This window comes from Diabrotica virgifera, chromosome 8 (genome assembly GCF_917563875.1).
Source record: "Diabrotica virgifera virgifera chromosome 8, PGI_DIABVI_V3a".
NCBI classification, from domain to species: domain Eukaryota; kingdom Metazoa; phylum Arthropoda; class Insecta; order Coleoptera; family Chrysomelidae; genus Diabrotica; species Diabrotica virgifera.
In genome coordinates, this window is record NC_065450.1 from 162138926 (window position 1) to 162158163 (window position 19238).

The 19238-nt window shown below is 34.3% G+C and overlaps 1 protein-coding gene across 1 annotated transcript in view; it reads left to right on the top strand.

The window, feature by feature from the left end:
• The window catches only part of LOC126890304 (uncharacterized), a 29935-nt gene extending 22955 nt beyond the window's left edge, over positions 1 to 6980 (top strand). Inside the window, exon 2 of the mRNA XM_050659162.1 lies at positions 6672 to 6980. Coding sequence (XP_050515119.1) covers positions 6672 to 6980 — 309 coding nt within the window. The remainder of the gene's footprint in view (positions 1 to 6671) is intronic.
• The last annotated feature ends 12258 nt before the right edge of the window (positions 6981 to 19238 follow it).

The window sequence follows — 19238 nt, forward strand, 5'->3', positions numbered from 1 at the left end:
CTCTTTCAATTGACACCTGGGGAATGGTTCTAACGTCATTTTCTTCTAACTTATGTTATTGCAAAAGGAAATGCTCTCTGGGATAAACTATTTGAATAAAATTTAAACAATTGAATGAATCGCTTTGAAACTTATATCACATATTAAACACCAAAGAACGCTTATTTGACAAAAATTTCAAAGCTGTACACTAATTTTTACAACAGTTATTGCGAAAATATTTTTTTTTTGCAATTCCGACTTTTTTTCGCAATTATATTAACAATAAATAAGTGTATCAAACTTTGTAATACGTCATTTTAAAGGGTTTTCCATAATCTCGAAGATATTTGTACTAAAAAACCATAAGTTTCCCTGTTTTCCATTGATTTGAAAAAAATTGAAAAATGCCATTTTTTGACACTTAATTGTTTATAAATAAAAATGGCCGCCAGATCCTAGGCAGGAAATAGTTACAATTTGCTCTTATAGGTATTACATGTCGAAAAAACGCTTCAGTACCCTGGCTGTTCAAGTGTCATAAAAAAAACCTTATTACCCTGGACTATATGCAGATGACATTGACCTCGCTGGAGACTTCATCCTATTCATAAAACACATTTTCAATGATAGTCCATTCCTTCACAGTTTTTGCTCTAAATTTTAAAGAACCGCTTGGATTGACATGAAATTTGGCATGCGTATAGCTTACATGTAAACGAAAAAAAGTGATATTGTGCCGATGTGTGCTTTTGCCCTGGTGGTGACTTTCACCCCCTATTGGGGGTGAAAAAATATATATCCAAAATAAGTCCGGAAATGGGTAAACTGACTAATTTTAAGTAACTTTGATTCTATAGAGCTTATTCGCCAAGTCAACACTTTTCTAGTTATTTGCGAGTGAATATGTTCATTTTTCAACAAAATAACCACATTTTTAGACGGCTTTTCGCAAATAACTCAAGAAGAAAGTATTTTGTCGAAAAAAACTTTTTTGGCAAAAATATAGCCTATAAAAAAGTAAAAAAAATGGTGTACGCGTTAGGTCTCTGGATCTCGTAGAACCAGAGTTATAGCCAATGAAAAATAGATTCATATTCACCAAATTTCAAATAGAATATTTCGACGTGAAATATCCAAAAAATTAAGCACTTTTTGGGGAAAACCCATTATAACTTTTTTAAAGTGTTTTAAAAAAACTTTATTTCTGTTTTTACAAAAAATTTCTAGCATTAAATTTAAGCAAGTTACGCTCAAAATAAAGTTGGTCCCTTTTGTTTTTGCAAAAAGAATCGGGAAGACCAACCCCTAATTAGCAACCTAAATGAAATTAATCGTTACCGCTCTACAAATTATTTTACTTATCTTAAGTTTATATGATCTGTAATTTTCATCGATTCAAAGTGTTTATTTTTGAAAAAATTTGGTTTCAAAGTAAAATTTTTAAAAATTTAAATTTTGAAAAATATTTTTTTTTTCCAAATATCTTAAAAATTGTTAGAGATACCAAAAATCTCGAAAAACAAAAAAAGTCAGATTTGCTTTTCTGAATATCATGTATTTTTTTGTTTTTCTGTTAGACAAAAATTGATTAAGATTTGGTGTTTCTAAATTTGCATACATTCGTGATCAGTGACTCGTTCAACACCTTTTAACTACAGCCCTTTCAATAATAAGGACTTTGAACCGATGAAACTTACAGATCATATAAACAATATACACGAGTCAAGAAACTTGTGAAGTCGTAACGATTAAGTTCATATAAGATACTAATTAGGGGGTGATTTTTTTACCAAAACCAAAAGGGACTAACTTTATTTTGAGCGTAACTTGTTTAATTTTGATGCTAGAAATTTTTTTTATAAAACAAAAACAAAGCTTTTTTTAAACACTTTAAATAAGTTGTAATGAGTTTTCCACGAAATGTGCTTCATTTTTGGTTATTTCACGTTAAATTATTCCATTTGGAATTTGACGAATATTTTTATTATCTATAACTCAGCTTCTACTAGGTGTAGAGACGTGATGTATACACCATTTTTTAAATTTTTTACAGGCTATATTTTTGCTCAGAATGTTTTTTCGACAAAATACTTACTATTCTTTTTCTCATGATCATCTTTCAGTGCGTCACAGTTTTTCGATTTCTCTCTAACACATTAAATTGTATGTGACAGAAAAAAAGGCACGTCTTTGAATACTTTGGTAATTATTCTAGTTCGGTGATTATTCTAGTTGTCGATAGATGGCGCCATAACCAAAAAAGAATTATTTATTAAAAAAATAATAATATTATCAATATAATCTGTACAATTTATAAGACTATACAAATGAAAGAAAATACCATTTTATAAATGCAATAGACACAATTGATTTGGTTTTATTCCAAATTGAAAATAAAATTTGACAACTGTCAGATTTAACAAAAATATCACGTTAGAATAAATGTCATAAATGTGTATTATCACGGACTTACCTTTTTTTCTATAATTTGTGACGCACTGAAAAATGTTCATGAAAAGGAGAATATTTGAGTTATTTGCGAGAAACCGTCTAAAAGCGTGGTTATTTTGTTGAAAAAATTAACATGTTCACTGCCAAATAACTCAAAAAGTATAAACTTAATGAAAAAACTCTATAGAACAAAAGTTACTTAAAATTAGCCAGTTTATCCATTTCCTGACTTTTTTGGACGAATATTTTTTAACCCCCAAGAGGGGGTGAAAACCACTCCCAGGGCAAAAGCACATATCGGCACAATATCACTTTTTTTCTTTGACTTGTTAGCTATGTGTATGCCAAATTTCATATCAATCCAAGCGGTTCTTTAAAATTTAGAGGTTTTGCAATATTTTACCAGAACGGACTATGAAGAGAAGACAAAATATATGTGTACACATTGAACGACACGAAGAGACAGGATAGGACAAAATGTGACGGTGAGCACATTCAATTTCGAAAGCGTAGACCGTTTTAAGTTTCTAGGGGCCGGAACCACAGCTGACAACGATGTTGCTGAAGAACTAAAAGACAGAATCAAATCGGAAATTCGCCGTCTATCCGCACTGGATAAGCTTATAAAATCAAAAAATCTTACAAAAAGTTCAAAGATCAAAATCTATAAATCAATCGTCAGCCAGTACTATAACTCGAAAACGATCAACTTTACAGAAAAAGTATAAGAAACCTTTTTTGTCCCGAATGGTCCAAAAACCTAAAAAAAATTGTCCCGGCCAAAAATATCGATTTTTTGCAATTTGATTAAAAAAAATTGTAAAAAAAATTGGACCACTTTTCACGTCGGCGACTTCTTGAACCTTATTCTGGGATGTCCCACGAATGTGATTATGCAAAAAAAGCTCATGGGAATATATTTCCCAACGAACCCGCCGTTTTCGCCTTGTCTAATTTACTATATTACTTTTTTATGTAAATTTGGATGCGAAAGGTGAACCATGACTAAGGCAAACGAAAAAAGTTCAGACGTTTTGAACGAAAAATACTTAGAAAAATTGTCGGACCCATAATCGATTTAAAAGCACTCTACAATGACGCCGATATTGTCCAAGAAATTAAATCATAGCGACTAAGATGGACAGGCCACGTGCACAGACGTGATGTTGATTACAGTTACTTTCGAGTATTCGTTACAAATCGTTACTTTTGTATAAAGTAATCATTTACAGTATTCATTACTTTGATTACTATGATTACTTTTGTTACTTTTGTATTTGAGTACCGGTAATCATATCGAGAATCGTATTTCTCAGTAGGTAGGTATTTTGTATAGGTATTACAATATAACAACGACCTTCACCGATCTGTTTAAGGGATAAATCGTTACTTTTGTATAAAGTAATGATTTACCGTATTCGTTAAATTGATTACTATGATTACTTTGGTATTTGAGTACCAGTAATAATATCGAGAACAGAACATCTACAGATAAAAATGATTTGATTAAGTACTGTGATTACTTTTGTATTTGAGTACCGCTAATCATATCGAGAATCGTATTTCTCAGTAGGTAGATATTTTGTATAGGTATTACGATATAACAACGACCTTCACCGATTTGTTTAAGGGATAAATCGTTACTTTTGTATAAAGTAATCATTTACAGATAAAAATGATTTGATTAAATACTATGATTACTTTTTTATTTGAGTACCGGTAATCATATCGAGAATCGTATTTCTCAGTAGGTATGTATTTTGTATAGGCATTCCGATATAACAACGACCTTCACTGATCTGTTTAAGGTATAAAAATGATTTGGTTACTATGATTACTTTTGTATTTGAGTACCGGTAATGATATTGATATTTAAGAATCGTATTTCTAAGTAGGTAGGTGTTTTGTACTTATAGGTATTCCGTCACACCCTTAAAAGGCTTCATACCGATAACGATATTCGATAACACTCGTAAAATACCGGTACCGTGCGTTACTCGCTGGGATACGATACGATTGGTATTTTTTTATAGAAAGTAGTCAAGTGTACTGGTTGTAGATATAATAGTCGTTACTCGCTCTGATACGATTGGTACGAAGTAACGAAGTAATCAGAGTAACCAAAGTAATCAAAGTAGATACAATAGTCGTTACTCACTCTGATACGACTGGTACGAAGTAACGACGTAACGAGGTAATCAGAGTAATCAAAGTAATCAAAGTAGATACAATAGTCGTTACTCGCTATAATACGATTGGTACGATAACGAAGTATGTAATCAGGGTAATCAAAGTAATCAAAGTAGATACAATAGTCGTTACTCGCTCTGATACGATAACGAAGTAATCAGAGTAATCAAAGTAATCAAAGTAACGGTTTGCCTCTCTGTATAGTAATCGTTACTTTCGGTATTCGTAAGTAACGAGTACTTTGTAACGAATAGTTACTTTTTCAACATCACTAGCACAGACTTCCTAACAAGAGACTTATAAGACTGGCATGAGAGGAGATTCCTACAGGTAAAGGACCACTCGGACGTCCCATAATGCGATGAAGAGATAACATCCAAGCAGATTTCCGGAACATGGACATTCCATTTGACCCTAGGTTGATGGAAGACCGTAACAAATTGGAAAAAAGTTGTACAGTCAGCCAAGACCTACCTAGGGTTGTAGCGCTACGTGATGATGAATAATTTATCGGCTAAAATTACATTTTTAATCCGGGCACAGTCATCTCTCTTCTGTCACCTAACGTGAGCAGTCGCGCGTTAGATTTTATCTGACAATACGAATTTAAATACGAATTTAAAACAATATTTTTATTTCATAATATTTTTGTTTACTTATGTTAGCAAATAAGACGTCTATAGACGTTCTGTCCGTTAAATTTTTAACAATTTTAAAGCTAATAATTGGTTCTCACTAAAGGCATAAATTCCACAAACAAGAAATAAAAAAATATTAATTTTTTTTTTCAAAAACACCTACGCATTACTACAATCTTTCTCGAGGCACTCACGAGTGAAAAGTTATGTTGCAAAATGTTTATCAAGTTATCACAGAAAATGATAAAATGTTAGATTTTTTATAACGGCGCGACTGCTTCCGGCTTAAAATAATGCGTTAATTTTGGTAGCTAATGTAGTTTTTGACAACTAATATAATACGCTCACGCCTAATTAAATTTGCAACAAAATATCCATATTAATGCTAACCCAGATAAAATTAGGTCCCTTCTAAAATAACGGCATAATAAATTTCTGCTACGTCCTTGCTCTCCACAAATTCTTCCCCTTCTCCAAAGCTATTAGCGGAGGCACGCGACAACCTTACTGTCACTTATGTCTCATTTCTACCTCCCTTTTGAACCCTTTTTTGGATGAAGGGTTAATTGTCTTGCCGATTCCAAGCTGATTTTATCTAATTTATAGTCTATATTTGGGTATGCCATTGTACAAAGAGTTAAATAGCAGCATTTGTAAATATTTTGAGTTGAATGTTTCTAATTTGGTATTGGAATTAAACTGTTTTCTGTATATCAGGGATTAGGCAGTTAAGTCTGGATCCCGCGTAGGTACCAAAAAACGTTTATTAATAGCAAGCTGAAAATATGTTAATAGCTTAATGGTGTCTAGTCGGACAAATTTTGATGTATGGGAACTAATTGTGGAACGTGTCATCCTGACAAGTCTATGATTGTGAAAACTAGCAGGTTGTTTTTAAGCTTATTCAATAGCAAAGTTTATATAATATATGAAAAAATGTTTGTCCGACAAATATATTGGGCATTTCAATAAGTCCGACATGTAGAACATGTTAAATGACAGGAACTATGTTGGTGGTAAGTATCAGTCTGATTTTTGCATGAGAGTTTAATTAAAGGGTAACAAATCAATTGGAAGTTCTGTCCGACAAAATAGATGGAACATTTTCGTAGTCTGAGGTTTGAAACCTGTTCCACAATTAAAACTTCTACTCTTCCAGTATTCCCGTACATTAAAGTTTGTCCGACTAGACACCGTTAAGCTATTAACAAATTTTCAGTTTTCTATTTTTAAACATTTTTTTTGTACGCGGGATCTAGGTCAAACTATTGGTAGGGCCTATTTTACCACTAGGCCCGTGAGGCATCTGCCTTGGGCCCGCATTTTAATGGGGCCGGGAAAGATAGCCAAAAAATTTTTTTTATTGCAATAATAAAACAGATTTTGAAAATTATTTCATTTTACGAACAGGACATGATAAATGATGACTTCGCTGTTAATTTTCAAGAGACTTCGCCTATCACCAATACATCTCTGCCATCTCCTATAGAAAACGACAATGTCAATAACTCTTTTCCTAGTGATATAGAGGATTGGCCAAAACAGTTTAATCTGGAATTTCGACAATATCTTGTAAATATAAAGAATCGACCGAATCAATATATTGATAAAATTAGTAAATGTGTTAATACACAACTGGATAATAATAAAACCAGATATTTCCAAAGTGCAAGTTTTTATAAAATGAAAGCTAATGGGGAAAAAGTTCTTCGCGAGTGATTAGTTTAGGTATAGTTCTAAATGTAGCCGTATTTACTGTTACGTTTGTAAACTGATTTCCACGAAAATTATTGTTTTTCTAGCTTTCGATGGGTATAATGATTAGAAAAATATCAATAGGATAGTTATTCAACATGAGTGTGAGCGATCTCCTGAACATATTTTATCAATTGGTACGTTAATCAAAGGAAGTGGTACGGCAGGAAAAATTGTAACATTAATGGAAAAAATAATATTTATAAGAAAAGGACATTGGAGAAATAATCTTGAACTAATAATAGCAACCATTAAATTGTTGTCCAAGAATGGTCTATCCTTTTATGGTTTAACAACATACCTATGCCATTTATGATATATATTCGGTGTGTTGCAGTTAAGATGAAGACAGCCATATTTTTAGCTATTAAAATAACAGATTTGAAGTTTTGTACAGTCATACAGGTTGAATGTTCACATTTTTTAAGACACTATGCTGAAATTTAAATTTTAAATGCAGCATACTTCGACTCCACAAACAGGGTAAATTTTCGATATTTTACTTCCCGTTAGAGATATCGGAAAAAAATTTATTTTAAAAATATGTTCCAAATATTAGTCTAACCCCAGATACCAAATTCCGTAACCAAATTCGCACATTTAGTTTTTTTCATTATTTTGTACTCAGGATCCTAAAACTTAAAACTGGCTGTCCCGAGATGTATATCGGGACTGACGAATTCTAGGGTCTTGACTACAATACTGAAAAAACAAAAAGTGCGAATTTGGTCATGCAATTTGGTATCTGGGGTTAGAATACGATTTGGAAGTACTCTTTCAAATAACTTTTTCTGATATTTCTAACGCGAATCAGAATATAGAAAACTTACCCAGTTCGTGGATTAGCAATAATAGGTCGCGATTAAAATTTAAATTTCAGTTGAGGATCTTAAAAAATGTGAACCTTCAACCTGTATGACTGTGCAAAACTTCAAAGTATTTATTTTGATAACCGAAATATAGAGCTTTATTTGAAAAATGTTCAATTGTTTAAATAAAATTTTTATTTATTGTTTATAAAAAATTAAGTTTCTGGTGCAACTATATTTCAACTAAATAATTAATTCGTTTAAAAAGTTATAATTATTTTTTTAAATCATATTTAAGAGGATGGGTACGTATTTTCGGCAGCAATGCTAATCAAATGGGGATTCATTTTTTTCGAATCCTGAGAAAACTAATAAATATTTTTAAAAAATTTAAAAGCAGAATGAAAAATTCCGTTATCGGCGAGGGCCGAAAGTCCCTGAGAACTTCTATAATGTTTATTTTAATAAGTCACAGGGGTGAAAAACTAAGAGAAAATTTAGTGTGATATTTAATTTAAAATATCTCATTCAAAATAAACTTTTTATTAGTTAGTGAAAACAGTTAGTGAAAAAATTATCATATTTATTAACTATTAATAATTTGCAATTATAAAAGTAAAAATAACAGTTATCCAAGAACATTCAAAAGCCATCTCTTTAAATTAATGATGAAATTTTCAAGTAAAATGACATTCTAGTAATGTTTACATATCCATACCAGTGTGAATTTTACTACACGTAATTTGCCGTGTAAAGACAGAAAAACTAGGGACATCCGTAAAATATTTGCGAATTATGTACCGATGGCCTTAAATTGTGTAGTTCCTCGAGCCTGATTTGGAGTAAAATAGGCTCTTAGTATTGGTGCATTCTGGTCTCAAAAGTTGTTTAATCATTTTAAAGTGCATTTTATATCACGTTTTTCTTTGGTTAATTTAGTATTTAATAATGAAAAGTATATCTCTAATGTGGATTTTAAGGTAATAATCTTTGCTAATTTCCTAGTCAAACCACAAATTGTAAGACAATTGTTTAATTTAATAAAATTAAAGACGAGCTTTGACATGGTTATGGTTATTATTAGACTTAGGCAAATATTCAAATAAAAAAGTATGAAATATGCACATAAATATGCAGTATTTTACCCCAAAAAATGCATACATATAAATATGCATGTAATTGATGGATTCGACCGTTACTTGATGGAAGTTCATTTTATCTCACAATAAAACACTGAAAACTTTTGTTTTCTATACTTCCACAAAATTTATTATTTACAACTATGTGACTACAGCTGTTTCGGCAGAGTGCCTTTCTCAAGTGATATAATTTACAATGTGTTTGCCTTTTTAAGTCTTTAACTGAAGAGGTTGAGGAGTGGGGAACTGTTTGTCTCGAGTTGGTCATTCAGAATTATATCTATATTTTTCAGTTTATTAATTTCCATAAATTCTAAAAAAGATAGTTTAAGGCCTTTATTTTGGACATGCAGAATTTGAAACTCTTCATTGAAAGAATGATTATGATCTAGAAGGTGAAGTGCGTATGTAGAAGTGTCTGTTTTTCTATTGTTGAAAGCCCTTTTGTGTTCTGCTATCCGTTTGTCAAAAGTTCTGCCAGTTTGACCGATGTACGTTTTCGGACAGTCACCACAAGTTAGTTTGTACACACCGCTCTGTAGTTGCTTTCTCTTTCGGCTTTTATTGTTCTTAATATATTTGCTTAAGTTGTTGTTAGTTCTGAAAGCTGGTATTATTCCTTTTTTTTATGTATCTGGCTATTTTTGTCGTTACCTAGCCAGTATACGTGAGAGAGCAAAAGGTACTGGATTCTTTGTGTGGTGGTGGATACACTAATTTCAGGGCTTTCTTATGGAGTTTTGATTTAAAATTTTGTTAACTGTTTGTTCGTTATAGCCGTTGTTTACTGCTATTTGTTTAATGATGTTTAGTTCTATCTCGAAGTTATTTTTTGTCATGGGAATTTCTGTCAGTCTATGTATCATGCTGTGGTAGGCTGCTAATTTGTGTTGTGTAGGATGGGATGATGAATTTTGTATAGTTGTGTCAGTATGGGTAGGTTTATGATATACGGCGAACTCATGTTTGTTGTGTAGTCTGGTAATCGTTTCATCTAGAAAGTTTATGGAATTATTCTGTTCTGTTTGTATTGTAAACTCAATATTACTATGAAGTGAATTAATGTATGATAGAAATTGGTCAAGTTGTCTGTTAGTTCCTGTAAAGCATACTAATATATCATCCACGTATCTCCACCAATATTAGAACTGTTTAAATACGAGATGTTTAGAAATTGTTGTTTCAAGTTGGTTCATAAATATATCTGATAGTAATGGGCTTAGAGGATTACCCATAAATAAGTCCTACACTGTTGTTTGTGTATATTTGATTATTGAATTCAAAATAGTCTTGATTTAGGCAAATGTCAAGGAGGTGTAAAATTTCAGATGCAATAATCGGATTTGTACTATTATGGTCTAAAAGATTTGTAACTAAAACAAAAGTTTCTGTAGGAGGTACACTAGGAAAAAGATTTTTTACGTCAAATGAAATTAGTCTGGAGTTGTTGGGCAATTGAAAATGTTGTATTTTATTAACTAGTTCTAGTGTATTTTTTACGCTGAATTTAGCTGAAAATTTAGTGTATTCTGTAATAATATCTGACATTTTTTTGAAAGTTTATATGACGGAGCTGTATAAAAAGAAACTACAGGCCTTATTGGGTGGTCAGGTTTGTATAGTTTAATAAAAGAGTATAATATACCTTAATATTATGAACCCACAACCTCCTAAATTATCTGAAATTTTACACCTCCTTGAAATTTGCCTAAATCAAGCCTATTTTGAATTCAATAATTAAATATACACAAACAACAGTGCAGGACTTATTATGGGTAATCTTATAAGCCCATTACTATCAGATATATTTATAAACCAACTTGAAACAACAATTTGTAAACATCCCGTATTTAAACAGTTCTTATATTGATGGAGATACGTGGATGATATACTAGCATGCTTTACAGGAACTAACAGACAACTTGACCAATTTCTATCATACATTAATTCACTTCATAATAATATTGAGTTTACAATACAAACAGAACAGAATAATTCCATAAACTTTCTAGATGTAACGATTACCAGACTACACAACAAACATGAGTTCTCCGTTTATCATAAACCTACCCATACGACACAACTATACACAATTCATCATCCCATCCTACACAACCTATTATAATATTCCTGATTTCTCCTATATCTTGGGTCTCCTCTATATCTAGTACCGTTGTTATTTCGCCATTCTCCTTGCTGTCTCTCATAATTGTTTCTATTCCAATTTCTGTCCTGACCTCTACTACTGTTTCCTCTAAAGTTGGTCTTATAGTTCAGCACTATATTCTGCTGCTCATCTGACGTATCTATTGACAAAAATTTTGTCAACGCCTCCTGTGGTGTGTCAAACTTCCCTGCTTCCATTATTATCCTTACCCTTTCCGAACTTGCATTTCGCGTCAATGTATTGACTGTTGCTTCTGCCGCGTATTTTCTAACCAGGTCTCCGGGCATTCCTTCCGCTATATACGCTGTTTTCAGTTTTTCTACCAATTCTTCTATTTCTGTAGCGTATGTTGTCGCGTCCCTATGGGCTTGTTTCTTCCTATTCAGCTTGGCTATTACCAATTTAGGACTATCTTCTTTTATATTTTTCTTTAATGTGTCTATAATTTTCTCGATGGAATCCTCTGTCGTGATTAGACTTCTCGCTTTTCCAATAAGCCTTGATTTTACCAGTGTTATTGCTGTATTTTCTTGCCCTTCTTGTATCGATTTTACGAATTCTAATGCATCCACGAATGCTTGCAGCTTCCCGATTTCTTCATCGAATTCTCTGGGCAACACCCTACTCGATGTATTTAGAAAGTCGTTCATATTTAAGGCATATTCTTTTTTTATATGTTGTGTAATCGTCTCTGGAACTATTATCCTTGAGTCTAGAGCTTGGAAAGTTCTAATAACCTTATCCCTGATTTTGCAGAAATAATTGCTACAAATAGTACGCTGAGCGTCGTTAAGGATTCCTTCGTTTTTGCTTACCAGTGCAATAAACTCGTTATATGTAGTGATTAGGTTGCTGATTATGTCCAATCGTACTTCTATATTTTTGGGTATTGCTTTTTTCAATGCTCTTTTACTCTGTTTATCACTTTCTTTTAACAGGCTATCTAATTTATTTTCAAAAGTTTCCCAATTAGCCGACATTTAAAGTAAATCTAATCATTGCTCATTATATTAAAAAAATATTAGGTTATATTAAGATAAATCATTAGTAAAATGTCATGTCAATGAATATTAAAGAATATTATATTTTAGAATCCCTATAAAATAATGTCAATGCCTTAAACTCGGTCCATCATGATAATAAAAATTTGAAAATAATAATAAAAGTTCGATAAAGGAAGTATAAAAATAGGATAAATTCTTACCTTGTCTCTTTACACCGCGATTGCTTCTTTGGATTGTCCTCTTAAAGTTTCTCCCCTGTGTCGACTTTGGTTCGTTTCTCTATTGGATTGGTTTTACTTCCCATTTCTAGTTTATAACAACTATTTTCTGCGTACTTTCCTTCGGGTCCAAAAGGCTGGAGCTTAGCATGCTTTTCCAATTAGGCAGATCGCCATGACGTGGTACTAGGTCTGGTGGCTGAGCTATTGTCCCTAAGTGCGGGATGTATAATAATACACCATTTTCACTTTATAAATATATTTGAACTTCACAGTGTTCGTTAAACAATTAAACAACAGTATATATGTAAACAATAACTAAGGTATTATTGCTTCATCGTGACTACTCGATTGATCTGAATGTCTCGTCACTTCTTTGGTTCGTTTATATACAACAATAAATCATAAGGTCAATACCGGTCAATGCCGAAATATATTTACATTACTATAAACTATACCTATTATATTTATTTTATTCAATGCTAAGGGTTAACGGACCATGTTACAGGGGTATACTCACCTTTTTGCCTTTCACTCCCTACAAGGTGTCTCAAACTTTTGTTTCGGTTAAAACACATGTTAAATTACAAAACCGTCTATTTGTTTTGTTTTTAAAGATATCAGGGACATTCAAACAACATAATGTTCACAAAACATAAAACTACAATATTATTCTGATTTTTACTCACATTTGTACCTCGTTCTCCCTACAGAGTGTCTCAAACTTAACACAAGAAAAACATATTTTTTCCTCCACCCTGTATAAGTACAAAAAAATAAGTTTGAGTAAACTTCTGCACAACTGTGTAAATACTAATGAAAAGGCTAAAATAAAAAAAATAGCGGAATCCGTCTGTTCGCGAAAAAATCAACTATGAAAATCAGCAGAATTTTCTATATACCTAACTTTTGACGAGCAGATTATTTTCTGGATTAGTATGAACCGATTGACATAGATGTCACTTACTCAGAAGTAATTCTTCCATTGTTTTGCCATTTATAAACTGTGAGTACGTGTGCAGTACATATCTAACCTAGAGCTGTCTAACAAACTGCCGGTATTTTACAGCAAATTTTGCGTCTTGTGCATTTATTTTTGGTAGATATTCAGAACATTGCTTAAAATTTACGTTAAATAAATAAATCCTTTATATTATTTGAAATTTACTGAAAAAACACAACTCTAGTCTATCCCCGCAAATATTAATGCACGGGGCAAGTTCGTAGAATGTGGCGAGGTAAGACAGGTGTTGTGCTTTTTTCAGTTAATTTAAAACATTTTTTGTACATTTTATGGTTTTTTTGCTTAAATTATTTATTTATAGCTATTTTTAAATCCAAAATAATGGTTAGAAATTATGTTAGAAAAACGAACCGAAGAGCGTAATCAGCAGAAACATTTGAAGAAGCATTGATAGAAATGAGGGCAGTCGCATAAATGCCATGCGAAAAACCATTCTCTATATCTAAATGTATAACTGTTAAACTACAAAACTTATTTTAGTCTGGCAAAAAGCAATTTATAAATGACGGATTAGTAATTCTGATTTTGTCCCATAACATATGAAGATAGCTTTCAATGAGTTTTAAATAGCTATTTACGAAATTGCCCCATGTATGGGGTAAGTTTGGAATAGTTACTGTCTTTTCTAATTATTTATAAAAGTTGCAATTTCCAATGTAAATTGGTGTTTTCGGCAATGCAAATTATACAGTATTAATGTTACTCCACATTGATAGCAAGAAAATGTTAAATATTTGAAATATAATTTACAAAAAAAATATTAAAATCAAACTTAATAAAAACCAGTCCGAACTTGCCCCACTCCACCTTATATAACATACGATTATAGAGACCTGGTAAATCTCGAAAACCACAATATCATACCAAAATTCCAATATGGATTCCAGTCAGGTAAATCTACTAAACATGCATTAATAGATTTCACTACCAAAGTTACTCAAACCATCAACGATGGTTCAATCGCCATAGCCACATTTCTGGATGTGCAGAAGGCTTTCGACCAGGTCTGGCACGACGGGCTTGTTCGGAAACTTCTGGACATCGGGCTACCATTGCAATTTACCAAAATTGTACACTCCTACCTCCACAACCGTACTGTCAGAGTTAAAATAGGCGATCAAAAGTCCACCCCCTTCATTCCACAAGCTGGAGTTCCCCAGGGTTCAGTCCTAGCGCCGCTGTTGTACATCATCTACAACAGCGATATCACTCACCAAAATATCCCAGGTACTCGGCTGTTTCTCTATGCAGACGACACGACTCTGCTCTCAACTACCTCTCGATACAACCCAAGACTCCTCTTCAGAAGAGCCCAGGCTCTGTTTGACGGCGTCGGCGAATGGTGTTGTAAGTGGAGAGTCACGCTGAACGCGAACAAAACAACAACAATTGTGTTTCGCGCCCCTTCTGTGTCAAATAGAATCATTTGCAATGATGACGACCAATATCCTCTGAGTCTGTTGGGAGAAAGGCTTGTTGTTAGCCCGACTGTGAACTATTTGGGAGTACTGTTCACCAGGACTCTCAATTGGGACGCAGATCTAAAGGCAACTTTAGATAGGGTAAGGAACAGGGCCAGACTTCTCAACGCTCTCTCGGGAAAAATCGGCAAGACACACAAGAAGACTCTCATTCACACTTACAAGACCTTTATTCGACCCGTCATGGAGTACAAATCATGTATCTACTCTCTTTGCTCAAGACAAAAACAAGAGAGGTTGTTGAGGACAGAGCGTAGAGTCTTGCGTAGATGTAACTATGAGCACTGGCGATATCCCTCAAACGAAATCCATAACATCTCGAACACCCCCAAAATCACCGAGAGAATAAACTCTCTGAACAGGAACTTCACAATCAAAGTAATCAACGGCCCCCCTTCCGACACACAAGAATCTCTCAAATGTTCCTGTTCATCTTCCGGCCACGTACTCCACCGAAAGCCCAAACGCAAAAAGATTCATGTACCGTCCGCTCTAATGCAAACATGCATTGACGAACTCCCGGTGGAGTACGAAAACATCCTTGAGGCTACCCCGTTAGCCTACCGTACCCACCTCTAACATTTCCTCTTCCCTACCCCGAACAGGGAGAAGTTGGTTTTTTGCGGTTTCCCAACTTCATTGCACAATTATACCTGTTCGTCCCAAGAAAATAGCCGCAACTATTTTCTCCACTCGAACGCACACTGTCCACGCTGCGCTCAAAGCCACCTCCTGACCGCCGACGAGGGACGCAGGTTCGCCTGTCGTTGTACAATGGATTCTAGGGAGACTGGTCGAGAGCAAAGCACGGACAGTACACGTAAATGTCTATGGAACCAACAACAATCCATCAAACTTTCTTCTCTGTTGACTTCTTAGCCTTCTGGACACCACCGTCCGGCATAACCCAGGATCCAAGAACACCAGGACACGGCGCTTGCCCCAGTGTGTTTTTCGGACTGTTTGCTTTTGCTGCCAACACTAAACATTCACCTCAAACCCTGAAGAGGACAAAATCCTAAACGGGGAAGCACATTGTACGCATTTCTTCTAAAGCATTTTTCTAGACAAGCAAATCAAACAATGAGATGATGAGACCTGGTAATAATATAAAAATTTATTTATAGTTTACATTTTTGGTAAGTACCTATATTTTGAAACATATTTTTTTAGCGCTAAAAGGCCTATGTGGCGCCCTCTGTGTAATACGTCATTTTTGGTGGCGGATTTAGATTTCTCGTCCCAAAAAACTCCAATCACCAAACTTCGTGTCGTTATGCCATGCCTGTCAGGAAATATTCAACAATAAATAAATTAAAAGTTTAATTTTGACACCCTGTATTTCGGTTATTATCAATTTTCGTACAAGGGTAAGTTAGCTTAAATCGTCCTATTTTAACCTCGAGAATGTAAGGTTAAGCTATGGCCCATTCTTTACCAAACACCCTGTATTGATATGTAATTAAATGATTTGGCAGTCAATTGAAATGTATTCACTTATTCATAATGCTCACATATTTTTGATGGCCCCTTTTTTGTGAAAGATATTCCTAAAATCTACTTTGAATAAATCATTTTAGGCCAGACTAGAGCGATTCCTTCCTATGCTTTCTAACCCACCCCCAGAGAAGTTTCAAATCTCTATGATCTGACTCTTTATTATTTCTGTTTGTTAGTTATCTATAGTCGTTATTGAGTTTACACTATATTGGTGGAGCTACAACGAAAGCGTCTTCCTTGGTAACACATTTACTATATGGACAATTATTATTAATGAATCACCCTGTATAAACAACTAAAAAAGCCTCTTTGTTAAATATTGTCGTAAAACGGAGAAAAATGAGTATCTGCACATGTAGATAAATTTTTGAATCCTTCAATGAAAGCAGAGTGACTTCCGACAACTGCTAAAAATCTATTACATAAATATCGCGGTAATTTCCCGCCAACACCTGGAATTTGTCGTAGCCAGTAGCATCAACATCACTGCGGGATTCCCCTGACCGTTGCTAGCAGCATCGCCGTCAGCTCGTTATGCGCCACCCCCCGTGGAGACGGTGTGTCACATCCTGCAGGACGCCAACGCCGCATACATAAATCCTAGTGGTCGCCAGGAATTCTTGGGCGACAGACAAGGGACAAGGGAATTGGGATGTCGGGATTTGAGGTAATGAGTTAGTGGAATTGCTTGCTGCGACATGACGATATGGCGGCAAAACAGGGACGGCCGATAAAGTAATTGCCAATTAGACAGCGAGAAAAAGTGTTGGAGGTTTGAGGTTTCCCGCAAATATTTCTCGACGTTTAAATCAAATTAGTACACTGTAATTATCATCTCTACCCAATGTAGTTGTAATCACCTCTAGCCTAGCTGTTTAGTTAAACATTCATGTTATTTTTAAATTTTATTCGTCTAACAAAAATAATAAATTATTTATATGGTATATTTTAAAAATTACGCCAGTTAATGAGAGCAAGAACATGATATTACCCCCGAATTCTATCTGCATGGATTTTAATGAAATTTTGGAAATAGCCTCTACTTATCTCCTAATTCAAGGATTAGTATTAGTATTATCTAGTCGTCTTAGTATATATCCCTATATACTAAGACGCTTTTATTTTGGGAGCGGTTCACACCCCTTCTCGAGGGTGAAATTTTTTTGTTCAAAATAACTACGGAAGTGGTTATTATGTTATTTTGTTCAAAATAACCTAATTCTAAGCAAAAACTGTTCTATAATTTTTGTTTGAAAACTCAACATTTTTGTGGTATTCGTGGTTGAAAATTGCCAATTTTCATTGAAAAAGGACAACCTTTTCAGACAGTCTTTTGCGAATACCTTAAAAACTGTCCATGTAACTAAAAAAACTATATAAAACATTTTTGTAGCTTATAAAAACAGAGAGAATCGTTCCTTCATTAATCTTATAGTTATAATTCTGGACCTCGGAGGTAAACTACACTATGTCGACATGGCGTTTTTTTGAATAAGTATTTTTAATCCACTTATCCACTTATTTTATTAGTTGGATTATACAAATTGGTTATTTATTATCTCTAAAATATTGTCATATTGTCTTTCAACCAATTATGGGATACATCAGATTTTTATTAACATCCTAAGTGCTCTAAACTTTGTTGCAAACGTACGCTAAACAAAATTGTTTGAAATGACATAGTGTAGTTTACCTCCGAGGTTTAAATATTATTTAAAAATAGATGATAAGAGTTTGTTTTTTTGGTGCATGCTCAAAAGTGCTCAAAATTTGGTGCATGCATTTATAGAAAAAATATGTTTCAAAATATAGGTACTTACCAAAAATGTAAACTATAAATAAATTTTTATATTATTACCAGGTCTCATCATCTCATTGTTTGATTTGCTTGTCTAGAAAAATGCTTTAGAAGAAATGCGTACAATGTGCTTCCCCGTTTAGGATTTTGTCCTCTTCAGGGTTTGAGGTGAATGTTTAGTGTTGGCAGCAAAAGCAAACAGTCCGAAAAACACACTGGGGCAAGCGCCGTGTCCTGGTGTTCTTGGATCCTGGGTTATGCCGGACGGTGGTGTCCAGAAGGCTAAGAAGTCAACAGAGAAGAAAGTTTGATGGATTGTTGTTGGTTCCATAGACATTTACGTGTACTGTCCGTGCTTTGCTCTCGACCAGTCTCCCTAGAAACCATTGTACAACGACAGGCGAACCTGCGTCCCTCGTCGGCGGTCAGGAGGTGGCTTTGAGCGCAGCGTGGACAGTGTGCGTTCGAGTGGAGAAAATAGTTGCGGCTATTTTCTTGGGACGAACAGGTATAATTGTGCAATGAAGTTGGGAAACCGCAAAAAACCAACTTCTCCCTGTTCGGGGTAGGGAAGAGGAAATGTTAGAGGTGGGTACGGTAGGCTAACGGGGTAGCCTCAAGGATGTTTTCGTACTCCACCGGGAGTTCGTCAATGCATGTTTGCATTAGAGCGGACGGTACATGAATCTTTTTGCGTTTGGGCTTTCGGTGGAGTACGTGGCCGGAAGATGAACAGGAACATTTGAGAGATTCTTGTGTGTCGGAAGGGGGGCCGTTGATTACTTTGATTGTGAAGTTCCTGTTCAGAGAGTTTATTCTCTCGGTGATTTTGGGGGTGTTCGAGATGTTATGGATTTCGTTTGAGGGATATCGCCAGTGCTCATAGTTACATCTACGCAAGACTCTACGCTCTGTCCTCAACAACCTCTCTTGTTTTTGTCTTGAGCAAAGAGAGTAGATACATGATTTGTACTCCATGACGGGTCGAATAAAGGTCTTGTAAGTGTGAATGAGAGTCTTCTTGTGTGTCTTGCCGATTTTTCCCGAGAGAGCGTTGAGAAGTCTGGCCCTGTTCCTTACCC